Here is a 13,342-nt window from a genome sequence, read left to right on the forward strand (position 1 = left end):
TGGTTTACTTAAATCCTCCCTGAGGTACTTATTTGTATATGAAAACTGAGACAGGTCACTAATGCTATGGCTGCATCTGTACAATATTTTGGAGTAGAAATAGCACCATTACCCATTTTTCAAAAAACAGATCTTGAGATGAATAAGAAAAATACATGCTTGGTTGTTGCCTTTTTAAAATCAGGCCTTGTTAAAAATTAGGAATTGATAGATGGATATGAAATGAAGAATGCAGTAAGTGTGATGAGCCGTAGAAGCTTTTAAGGACAAGACAACTCATAGCCTTTGAATTATATAAAGTATATCTATCGGCAAATAGCATTTTTTACAATAGAGTGTGGCATGAGCCATTTAAATGCCTGTGCCATGTGTAAAAACTGCTTGCTAGATTAAATTACGTAGAAAAGCAATGCTTAGTGTCCGATTCACTAATCATCAGTGGGGCATTCAAAGTTTAAGAGGCATTGTATACTTTCATTGTTGGCAGGCAATTAAATGTAGATGTCACTGGGATTGATTTACAAGAAGAAAGCAGTGGCTTAGCTATATTGGTGCAGGGGTTTTTTTCACTCTTAAAACAGTTAGGTATATTATAGCTCACTTCTGTTTATCGTTTGAAAAATGTATTTTATAGCCATTTGTCTCACAGTTCTAAATTTGAAATAAATGGAAAGGACCACCTGAGATTACATGTATTTTAGGAAAATAGAGCATATAGCATTAATTCTTTTAGCACTAGTTTTTGATCTGCCCTCTCTGTAGAGAGTCCCATTTAATACTTTATGCATTTGATAAAGGCTGCCTTAAATGGGGTCATTCTGTATTTAGAACAAATGAGAAAAATGTTCCAGAAATCTCCTCAAGGAGTATTACAGTCTTTTTACAAAATGACTTTTAAAAGGACTGTAATTATGACAAGGAGAATGATTGCCGGAGTATATAAGTCAATTTAACCTGTTAAAGTCAGAACAACTCAAAATGTGTGTGAATCTTACAAAGAGTGTGAAATTAACATTTGATTGTCCTCCATTAGCTCCTTAGAAATGGCACTTTCAGGGGCTTATTTACAATGCAATTCATGTAACAATCATCATATAAATACCACAGGTGGTTGTTTACTTATTTTACCGGGGCAGATTTAGGGTGAAGATGTGTAGACTTGAAAGGCTATGAGCTTTGGACGCAGACTCTGCTTGGACTGCAAGTCCTACACCAAACTCTGGGTGATGTGGGCAAGATATTTGACCACGCCAAACTGCCATCTGTAAAAAGAGGGATGTATCCATCAAGATCCAATCAGGAGACAAGAGAACAGGCAGTAATTTGACCAAGGAGAGTTTAATATAAAGAATGTAACAGCAGATTAGAATGGAGAGATTGGCTAGTGGAAAGAGTGCTCTAAAGAATAAAGGAAGAGCAGATGTGAGGGGCGGCCCCTGCTCCAGGGCAGAAATGAAGTCCAAAGAGAAGATCCGTCCAGAGCTGAGATCCAGGGCCCAGTGGATGGCAGGGAAGTCACTGTGGGGCCACACCCATAGAACTTGGAGGAAATGTGTCCTCTAGGGTGGCCGGCAAAGCTGTTCATGGGGGTGTCCTTCTGGGGCGGTCTCTCACAGAGCCGCAGAGGGGAGCGCTGGCAAGCACTGTCTGCAGGGCCTTGCTGGCCACTGTGCACTGGACAAGCTGGGCCTGGGAAGCCCCTGCCTTGTGGGCCTCGGGCTCCTGAAGCTGTGTGCTAGAGAGCCTTCCAGGGACCTCTGCAAGCTCCACCCTTCCTCCTGCCCTGCCTTTCCTGGACCCTCTACTGGCAAAGCTTAAAGTCTTGCCAACTGGGCCAGGAAGTGTAGTCAGTGGGCCTGGCTATATTTTTGCAGAGGAAGCAATGGAAAGTGAGTTTAGGGCTGAGAGGTAATACATCGATACTTGGCCAAAGGGTATTGATGCTCGCCTTTAGACCTCGTAAGATTAAATAATACACGTGGACATTTGCGTGGGTTTTGTTATGTGACAGTTTCTTTGATCAGACATATTGAGACCACAGTCTTACACTGGTTGTGAGGATTAAATGAAGTAATGACTGTCTGTTGTCTGAAGCAGAATCTGGCTGGCATGTAGCGGGTGTTCAGGAAATGTTTGCTGATCACATGGCGTTCACATCGTAGTGTTGACTAGTAACTTCAGGCTAAACAAAGGGTCCCAGGTAATGGTTCTCACCCTCACACCTTAAAGGCTACAGGTAGCACCCTTTGATGGATCGTGAAGTCAGTCTTGTGGACCCAGACCCAACCTTTTACAAAATAGAATAGAACAGAAATGAAAAAGGCCAGTGTATCTCAGTAGAGATAAATGTGGTTTGTGAAATGTACATATACATGTGCTGGGTTACGATGTCATGACTGTGGGTCACAATAAAAAAAAAAATTTGCTTAAATACTGCTCTAAAGAGTGCACTCTAATCCTTGTCCGTTTGGTTTCCTTTGTCTTCTCTCTAGTCCTGAAGCTTTAGTAGGATGTAGAATGGTCATGTGAAAGAACTTATAAGGTTTCCTTTGGGGAAAAAGTGGACCATCCTCTCCTTTATAGCTCCTGTCTTAATGATGTCATGCTACTCTTGGATCTACTGAATAATTCTCTGCTATTCCAAAGAAAGAAGAAAGATAAATTCCCTCCAATATGCAAATGACAATATTTTATTTTCATAAATCATGGATGACCTTTATAGGCAACTAGCCTTGCTATCTAATTATGGCCGGGAAGAAAATAAGAGTTCAACTTTTCTAAAGCAAAAGTCATAATTTGTGGAGACTTCATTAACGTTTAACTGGCTTATAGTTTTCAACCATAATAAAAAATGAACATGTTCAATGATTTAGTCACATTTGGAGCTGATTCATCTTGGAATACACCAGGACAAGGCTAGGTATTTTGTGGGGCTTGATTGAGGTAGTTTTCATTGTTTAAGTGGATATTACCTTACACTTAGAAAAAAATTTTGAGCAAAATTATTGCAGCCAAATTCTGCATAGAATTTTGGGAAATTCATTACCCATTTTTCTGAAGAAGCATTTATTGGGTGCCTACCATGTACCAGCTCTAGGAAATGTCAAGACAACTAAGAGTTATAATCAAAATGACTTTTGAGCAGAATTCCTAAGCTTTTAGACACCCGTTCCTTTTAAACTCTGCAGTTTTCATGAAAAAAAAAAAAATAACATGGTTTCATCTGATTTCTAAAGCACATGGCATCACGCTTCAGTAATAGCACAGACAGCCTGTACTTTTTAGTTGGGGGGTAAATACTCAAACTCATGGCAGCCCATTAAGACTTTGTTGAGAGAAGCAATATTCATAAAGACTGTTTCAAGGAATATTACAGTTTTATCCTAAAATGCACTGAGCTCCCACTAAATCAAGTTTATCCAATCAAAGTTGGATGACATGCTATCCTGACATGTTACTGAAAAATCCCTAAAACCCATTGCTTTGCTGTGGTGGCCGCCCCGAGACTATGTTCATTAACTCACGTTGATTGTTTCATACTAGGGCCCTGGGAACATATTTCCCTTTGGATTTAGGATTAGGAGTTGTGTTTCTTTCAAGTTTTCAGTTTGGGAGATAGTGTCACATAGTGTTCAGAATATGGGTTTGAAAGACAGGATCCCTGGGTACAAATCTCTGCATCACTCTCTTCCAGCTTTGGGACCTTGCGTGCAAGCTCTGTAACCCTTCTGTGCCTCAGTTTCTGTGTGTGTAAAACTCGTATCATGGTACCTACTTTATAGGGTTGGCGTGAGGATTAAACACGTCCCCAGTAAATATAAGCCCCTGTTATTAGTTTTAGTATTAATGTTATCATCTCATAGATACTGTGAATTGTGTAATCATTTTTTCCTCTTGGCACTGGCTACCCCAAAGCTTAAAGTGAAATGTGTGGCCAGTGCCCCGTGAATGAGCCTAGTGATATTTTTTATGACTTGATGATAATGGTGGAGTCCTAGTTATAATCCTGATATCATCTTGTCCTTTATTTCCCCTGCTCTACTTTCCTTGCTTTTTAATTTTCACTTCCCCTCAATTTTATTAATTTAATTGTCATGTTACTGGGCACTACCTGTCCTGGAACAGGCCATACAGTCATCATGCTTGGTCAGAAGCCATCATCCTTCTTGTCCATTACCTGGGTATTTGACACCCATTGACACTCCCTTTCACATAATAACTCCTTCTTATTCCAGCACAAGTTGTGTGTTGTGTTCAAATTTGCTAAGGAAAAGCCTTTCTCAAGGTATGATGGAAGCAGGTGGGCAGGCACGTGTGTGTGTGTGTGTGTGTGTGTGTGTGTGTGTGTATTTATGTAAGAGAGAGAGAATAAGAGTGATGCAGACCACCACCCACCCGGCTTGCATCACCTTTCCTCCATCTCTTGTATGACCTTTGGTTTAGTCCTGATTCCCCTCCACAAAAGAGAAATAATTTACCATGATTGAGGGGTGAATATGGCCCAGCCATGAGCTGTTGGGCCTCGGTCCAAGTAAGACAATTCTGGGGAAACCTTGGCAATTTGTTGCTAAGTGTATGCCTCTACATGATGGCAAACTGTCTGTGTTATCCTGAAAAATGCAGGAGACTTATTTTTGGAAATGCTTCATTTCATGATGTTTCAGGGACTTTGCTTCCTTATCACATTCTTCACTGGCCCTAAGGCACTCACTTGAAAAGCCCAGCTGGCATCTGTTCTTTGCTCCTGTAGTGCCACAGAGGAGCCCACACACTTCACCTCCTTACAAAGTACACATTAAATTTTCCAATTCTATATTCCAACTCTTTGCAATGCGGTGAACTCCTGAGAGTCCTTGTAGGAGGTATAGATGGCAAGGACAATTTAAGACCTAGTAATAGCTGGTACTGGTGGACTTACCCGACTCTGTTAGACCAGCCACACTTGCTGCCTAAATGATTCATCAGAAACACCAGGTGAGGGACATGTTATGTTTGTTTTATAGGTAAAGACATTGGGGTTCCGAGAGGCTAAATGATTTGTCTACAGACACAAAGCCAGCAGGGCAAGAATGAGGAAGTGCCAGGCGTCTGACCCCGGAACCCGTTCACTTCACCTCTACACAGTGTTGCCTTGAAACCTAAAACCTTCATTTTGCTCTCTTGAGTTGGTTATATCCCATTGCTTTTTACCTTAATTGCCTTATTTTAGCTCAATAAACCACCTTTGCTATTTTAGGGTCTTGCATCTGTTGGATGAAGGCCAGTGGTGGATCTGAAAATCGATGTGCCGGGGGCCATATCTTTGGGCAACAGGAAATTCACAGTCTATCCTATTTTCCAGTGGTTCCATAATCCTATGTGGGTCTAGACGGACCATGGCATTCTTTTTATGTTTCCTTTCAAGTGATAAAAACAGCTTTATGTAATGGGAAAATTATATCCTCGCACCAGTGTTGTATTAGTCTTTGGGGTTTGCTGTCAGCCATGCAAGCTTTCGCCTTTATATTTGGTTATATCTGCAGTGCTAAGAATTGTTTCCTAAACCAGATCTTTAACCAGCCTTGAGCTGTTTTGCAGATGCCCCCCCCCCCCCACCAACAAGCTATTTCTCACTGTTTAAGATTGCACTGCAGGACTTTCATCAAAGTGCTATCTATGCTTCCATTGGGGGGGCCCTTTTCTGTCACAATTCATGGTTCTTTCTTTCTTTTGAATATTATTAGTGTTACTGCTGTTTGGACTTATTCCTACAGCACTGAAGCTATTTTCTATGTCAAAATTAGGGTTTGCAACCAAGGGAAAATATTTCTCATAAATGTTTGCATAGCCTTCTAACATTTCTTACCCCAAATTGGAAAGTTGTTAGTATTATGTGCTTAAAACAAATCCACTTTGTTTCTGAACTTGTTAAAGCTGAGTAAGAGGGAAGTATAAATTACCAATTGTTGTCAAGGTGAAGTATTGAGTTAATGCTGTATCTTTATAATGAGTTTTCTGTTCCCAGCAGAATGTTTAATTGGCCAGTTCTGTTAAAAGTGTTACAGAGGATGGTGTCCAGGGCCACTGATTTCACCATAATGCCTAGAGCCGGTGACTAAGACAAAGACAGAAAGCTGGGGGACACCTGTTAAAATGGCCCGAGATCCCTTGTCTCTGCCCTGTTGAACATTTTTTATCAGTGATTTGGAGGCAGACAGAAAGCATGCTTAATCAAATTGGCAAATCACCCAAATCTAGGTAGGAAGACTAACACCCAAATGGCAAAATCAGGATCCCAAAAGCTCTCAGCAGGCTGGAGAGATGCCCTGAAAACATTACATGGGGTTTAGAAAGGATAAATGTACAGAAAGTCACTTCCCTTAGGCACTTGCCTTATTGCAAAGGGGAGAAATGGCTCGATGGCAGTGGTCTAAGGAAGACATGTGGGATTCCAGGCTCCAGGAATCTCGGGAAGGACCAGCAGTCAGCTCTGACTGTTGACAGTCTGAGGTCAAGGGAAGTAGCCAGTTGAATTCGGGCTGCAGTACTGGGAGTTATTGGTTTGGAAGAGTGCTGATGAACTGGACAGTGTCCAGAACACCTGCCAGGATGGCAAACATCTGAGAACCTTCTAGTGGGAGGGAGGGAGGAGGAGTAAAACATGTTTTGCGTGGAGAAGCAAAAATATAGAACTTGACGGCTCTTTTCAGATAGTTAGCTTTCCCGTGTAAAAGCTGAGATTTTTTCACTGTTTCTTCACAGAGAGGAGCTGAGATAAATGGGTATACATTTCAAGAAGCAGTGTTTGGGCCTTTTTAAGGGGAATTGTCTACATGGCAGGTATGCTTTTCTAAATGCTGGGTGCCCACCTGTTCAGAAGCTGTCTGTCTGTCTAGAAGGTTGTAGAACTGATGGAAGCATGTGGATGGAAATTGGACCAGGTGACCCTACCTCTGAGTTTGTGCAGTTGCTTTATTATTATTGTTTTATTTATTTTTTTGCTGCCAGGGCATACAGTACAGCCATAATGGAATTATATCCTTATGTTTGTGTTTTCTTGACCACACCCTTAATTCTCGTCATTGGCAAGTGATTACAATTAATCTTTTAAATTGATATAATTAATAGCATTATATAATGGGCAGTAGAATTTTCATGATAATTAAGATGATTGATATAATCCTTCACTTTGGCAATGTGAAGCATTGGGGGAAAGATTTGATGCTATAATAATTTAAAGTCAACAGGAGACATTTAAGAAGATGCGGGGTGGGACTTAAAATCATCACAGTGCCCAGGGTGCTGAAACAGCGGACCTGCTTTGCATATACTGCATTTTCTTTTATTCTTTGTTTAAGTTGCTTCATTTTTAGCATCGACATCAAGCAGATGTTTACCACATGTTTAGTTGTGAATTTATTCTTGCCTTTCAAAATTGTGTGGACTGTAGGCAAATTTATAATCTCTTTTAATTTTGAGACCTCAAATCTTCAAAGTATTCAAGCAAAACCTGTTTCTATGTTAGATTTAGAATAATCCTTAGAAAAATATTTTGCAAGCTAGGTCCATAATCTTTACTGTGTTTTGTCCTCTACCAGTGGTATGGTGGAAGTATCTCTCTTCATTTTTTTGGATAAATTATAATGGTTTTTTTTCTATTGAAAACACATTGAACACCTAGGATGGTTCTATTAAAGTTTTGAACACAAGATCAATTATACCTAATTCATATGAATCTGGAAAATATGGGTTATAAATCTGCTTAGGTCTTACTTTCAGTTGGATTATACAGACGTTGGATTCTTTTGGGGGAACAGTATAATATAGAATTATTGACAAGGCATGGTGAATACTCAGCTAGTGCTTCGCAAGGATGCAATGGGGTCAGGATCCACAGTTCCTGAGCAAAAAGGCCAAATCAAATCGTGTTGAGCATCGAGTAGGTTTATGGTTCCCTGCAGTCATCATAGCTTACCCCAGACCTCTGGTCGTTATTTATTAATGCTACTCTTCCTTCTTTTACATTTTAGGTGGTTGCCTCTTTGATGAGCCTTATAGCACGTGTGGATACAGTCAGGCTGAAGATGATGACTTCAACTGGGAGCAAGTGAACACCTTGACCAAACCAACCTCTGATCCATGGATGCCATCAGGTTTGCTTTTAAAGTTCTCTTTTTAAAACCAAAGGTGCACAAGAGTCTTAATCACAGTAAATGTTCACTGGGTATTGGTTGAATGAATGAGTGTGTTGGTCTTGGAGTTTGGTGGCAAAGGCTGATTAGCTGGTGAGGATGGTACACGAGGACCAATGACAAAGAGTTGACCCTTGTATCTCTCCCTTTAAAATGTAAAGCTTACTTCCTTTATTGTTGGATACACCTGAGCTACATTAATGGCCATTACCCAGTTGATCCTTTCCCAGGTAGCAGAACATATGGGAAATAGATTGACATCTCTTCTGGCAGATGAGTTTGGTGATTGGAACTCTAGCTGGGGAATCCAAATAACAAAGTTTCCATCAGAAATAGACCTTGGGAGGTGACTCATCTGGCACCTGGGGGATCTGGAGGTTGCTAGTGATCTTCAAAGCATTCTGATAAAATGGTTTTGCATGCACGTGGATCCTTTTTCCACTGTAGAAGCACTTAGTAAATTTGCTGATGAGTGAGAAACATTTGATCCACCGAACACCAGCAAGAGTTCTACTTCTTTAGTTGGAAGATCAGGAAGATGGTGACTCACGGACTCTAATCAGATTGGTGCTTGATCATTTTGATAGACACCATTTTTAGGCTGTGGTGTTGCATATCCATTTAAAATTTTAGATTTGCAGATTCACTTGACAGATGGGGTGATGACTGTGTCCCATTCAGGATTCAAACTGGAAGATGTGTTATTCTGATTTGGATTTCAAGTAAAACACGATTTTTATACTTTTTTAATGGCTCTTAAGGTCTTCATCTAACTGTGTCCCAATAGCAGTATTTATGAATACATTTAGTAAGTAATCTTGGAGAGGTAGCTTTTAAACATGAAGTAGGGTTTAATGTTGTTCTTAGTTAAGCTGTAACAGTTATGATGCCCGCCATGTTCTTTCCGTTTCCTTCCCATGTTTAACTCCTTATAACTTCAGAGAAAGGAAATTGAGCTCCTTAGCACTGTGGCTTTACTGGACTCCAAATCCTTCCTAGTTCTTGGTGATTTCCCCACAGCTGCCAGCCTCCTGTTCTGTCTCTTTTTCTCTCATAGGTATGTACTTTTGAGTATTACTTGTGTTTGAGTCCGTGGTACTTTAGTTGTTTTTCCAAATTCCAATCTGGCTCCATTCTTGTCAGTGATGGGAGAAGGGGTAGAGCAGGGGTTAGCAACCCCCCTCAGGCAGAGCTGTCCTTTCCCAAGCAGCCTTCTCACCCTGAAGGCCTCTGTCCTCACCTGCTCTCTCTCTGGAGCCTGTGTCTAGAGAGGCTGGGGAGGGCACTCAGGTTTAGTTCTGGGAGTTTTCTCCACAAGAGTGCACTCAGGTTTTCTCTGTTTATTATCTTCTAATTTGGTGAACATTTTGTAGTTTTCCACAGTAGGGAATTGATTTCATTTTTGTGGTCCTTTAGACTGAAGCCTGATTAGGAAAAATCGACTTTTACAAAGGAACCCCCAATAAGGCAGGATCTTTGTCAACCTCCACTGGTTCTATTTTTGATATAGGATGACCCATCTCCCTCCATGAAGGAGGGGGAGGTATAGCTTCTTGTTACCATCTTGTCCTTTTCTTCTTTCTGATGTCCCATAATACCGTCTCAGACCAAGATGTCCAAGCTTTAAATATAGAAAGGATGGGTTTCCAGCAGAGGCCATTACAAAAATGGTTACACATATCAAAGACCAGTTGTGCCCTGGAATAGTCAGTTGGGTAATTGAAGCAACACAGGGAGAGTGACCTTGCAAGTATTTGGCCTTTGAAGGCCCTTCTGCCTTTGGAAGAATCAAGTGGGGGCATTAAACATGCTGCTTGAATTTATTTTTCTTCTGTTGACTAATAGAGTACTTGGTGATTAATATTAGGACTTTGTAACTTAAGATCTCTGAATGTTCTATTTTCTAACACTTGTCAATTCCATCTAGTTTCTGATGGTTACATAAGATGTATCCTCAACACCTACCCACAAACAGGGTGCAAGTTTTGGGTTAGGGTTAGGACATGTGGGTGGTTTGGGTGTCAGCAGGTCTGGAGAGAGTTGGGGAAAGACTAGCAGTGGGTCATCTCTCCTCTGACTCTGCCTATGGACATGGGTCCAGATAAGGCTCCTGAAAATGGATAGTTCTTCTACCACATTAAAATGTTTACAATAATATAAAACTGCAGATACTTGTATTTTTTCCTATTTATTAAACAAACTTTAGTTATTAAAAAAAACTTCTTTGAGCCCTAGTATATACTAATCATGATTACTGAGGGAGATGAAGGATTATGAGATGATTGTTTCTAGGAACTTACCTACTTGGGAAAGAGGGTTACAAAAATACAACTAGCGAGCAATCTAAAAGTGCATAGAATTAAGTGTGGTATAGACTAGAAGTATTCTAAGAGCAGTTTTCTTACTGTAAGCCCAGTGTTTTTGGAGGACGTGGACTTGGGCCCAGCTGACCTACCCACCAAAAGTGAGAAGTTAAGTTCTCAATGAAATGTCATTGTTAGAAGTTACCGTCTCGTAAACGTGCATATACTATCCTGAGGTATGGATGTGAAAACTGAGTTTCCAATATGTATATATAGCCATGAGTTTTAAATACTCTTCAATTTCAGGATTTTTCCTCTTCCTCCTCCTCCTTTTTCATTAATAGGTATAAAATTTATTCCTTTCAAAACCAAATTCTAAGGCTGGCCTTCTTACACTAAAACAGAAACTAGTTTTATGAATTTCTCAGGGTAAATGGGGGGCAAGATCAGATACAACCATAGCTTTATAAGGGTTACTTTTTAAAAACCTTTATTTAAAATATTGTTGGATTTGTTCTCACATGTGTATTTGTATTTGGTCTTGCATGTGCAGGCTGGTTCTGTGATGCCTTAGACCCAGGGTTGGCAAACTATATCCTGCCAGCCACAGCCAGTTAGCTGCTGTTTTTTTGGTGTGGCTTGCAAGCTAGGAATGGTTTTTACATTTTTATTTTTTATTATTTTTTTAAAACTTTATTTATTTATTTACTTACTTACTTATGGCTGCACTGGGTCCTCGTTGCTGTGCGCAGGCCCCCTCTATGTGCGGCGAGCGGGGGCTACTCCTCGCCTACGTGCGTGGGCCTCTCACTGCGGCAGCTGCTCCCGTTGTGGAGCACGAGCTCCAGGCGCCTGGGCTTCAGTAGCTGTGGCACACGGGCTTAGTTGCTCCGCAGCATGTGGGATCTCCCAGGACCAGGGATCAAACTTACGTCCGCTGTATTGGCAGGCGGATTCTTAACCACTGTGCCACCAGGGAAGTCCTAAATTGTTTTTTAAAATCAAAATAATAATAATACTGTTTTGTGACACATGAAATTCCAATTTCAGTGTCCATAAACAAGTTTTATTGGCACACGGGCATGCCCATTTGTTAAATATTGTCTGTGCCTGCTTTTGGGCCGCAGTGGCAGAGCTGAGTAGTCTGAGTAGTTGGAACAGAGGCTGTAGGGTTCACAAAGCCTAGATATCTCGTTTCTGGACCTTTCCACAACAGTTATGCTAACCTCTGTCTTAGACCATTTTGGCATCAGCTTTAATTGTTGTTTTGGACTCCTGGCTTATATTGTAATGATTTTCTGTATTCATATTATAACTATTAACATATAAACATTTTTTCACATTTTCTTTCACTTTCAGATGACTTCTTTTCCAAACATTGAGCTATTAAAATCAGTAAGAAAAAAAATGTGATGATCAGGAATTTTCTCTGTCTTTCCCATAAATTTGCTATCTATTGGAAAGCATCGTGATGTTCTTTATTGTTTAGTACCAACGTCCTTGTGGAACTCCTGTGATTCTAATAAGCAAATAATCCACCAAGATGAATTTAACAATTATGATGGTGAGATAGACTAAAATTTTTACTCTGATTTTTAAATTTACTGTAATTAAAGTTTACTTTTTCTGTGTCTTTTTGGAAAATGATGCTTCAATGTGCAGGGTTTGTTTCTCTGTATCTTCACATGTGAGGCTATTTTTTAACCACATTTAAACTATTTAAATACAGTCTGGAGCTTTATACAAGCTGGTTGATAACTATTCTGATGCTGTGATGTTAGCTATGGAAAATACATAGTTAGGGAAAATAAATAACAAATGCCATTTAATTTTTTTGTATTTCAAGCCAACATTTATGTGATAGTAGATGATACTTTTGCAGCTAGCTCTGAACCACACAGTTTTCCTGATGGTGAAAGCGTGCTACATGTGATTTCTCTTTTATTGGAAAGCACGTGGTTCATTTCATATTCATTGAGCTCCATTAGCAATGGGCAACTCTCTTAAACTTTACCATAAGGATTATACTCTGAGCACAGGAACCCTTGATTAAGTAACCAAATAATAACCTGGTGCATTTTGATAGCACCATTGCTTCTATCACTTTATATAGTGCAGTGCCTTGTATGATTATCCCTATAGACTAAGAAGTATTTGATTAGGAGTGTTTCATGATGCAAAAACATCTGCACAGTTTGAGAATAGTTGATGTGTTTATATGTTGTTAAAGTATTCATGTTTGGACCCTAGTGCTCCAGTTTTATGAAATGGATATTCAACATATTCCATATCTTATGTATTAGAAAATGTGATCCTCTTTAATTTAAAAAATTAGCAATAAATTCATCCATAATATTAAAAATGTAAAGGTAGCTTACAACCATAGCCATTTGATACTTATAAAATTGACATTTATTTATAACCCCTGTGGTCCCCGTAAGACATCATACCTCTAAAAAGGCTGTAATGAAGTAAATTGGGCCCTAGTGCTGGGAGAATGTAATACTCTTCCAGGTTGTATAGTGCTCCTATACAGGTTGTATAGTGTGCATCCTGGGCAACCTCACTTGGCCTCCACATCTTGGTTTTATGTAATGCAGATTGGGAATGATGGCCAATCTTTGGGTTGCCTATCTTTATGGAGATGTTGTGACTGAGGATTGAGTCATTTCCGAGGGTATCCATGTGAAAGGCAGAGAGAGGGCCATGCAGGATGAAGGAGCAATGTGGACTCTTAGTGTCATACCCCAGTAAATAGAAAAAAAGTGACTGCATGTATTTGTTTTGGGAAAGATGATGGATTGACAGACAAAGGAATTGCAGTTTCCTCTTGGGGTGCGTTCACCAGGCATGTTTTCCTCCTACTGG

The 13,342-nt window shown here is 40.0% G+C and overlaps 1 protein-coding gene across 7 annotated transcripts in view; it reads left to right on the forward strand.

The window, feature by feature from the left end:
• The window catches only part of PTPRM (protein tyrosine phosphatase receptor type M), a 742,498-nt gene that overhangs the window by 174,393 nt on the left and 554,763 nt on the right, over positions 1-13,342 (forward strand). For all 7 annotated transcript variants that reach the window (XM_082353481.1, XM_082353483.1, XM_082353486.1 and 4 more), the window contains exon 2: positions 8,010-8,132. In XM_082353481.1, coding sequence (XP_082209607.1) covers positions 8,010-8,132 — 123 coding nt within the window. The remainder of the gene's footprint in view (positions 1-8,009; positions 8,133-13,342) is intronic.

This window comes from Balaenoptera borealis, assembly GCF_965194805.1.
Source record: "Balaenoptera borealis genome assembly, chromosome: 14".
Taxonomy (NCBI): Eukaryota; Metazoa; Chordata; class Mammalia; order Artiodactyla; family Balaenopteridae; genus Balaenoptera; species Balaenoptera borealis.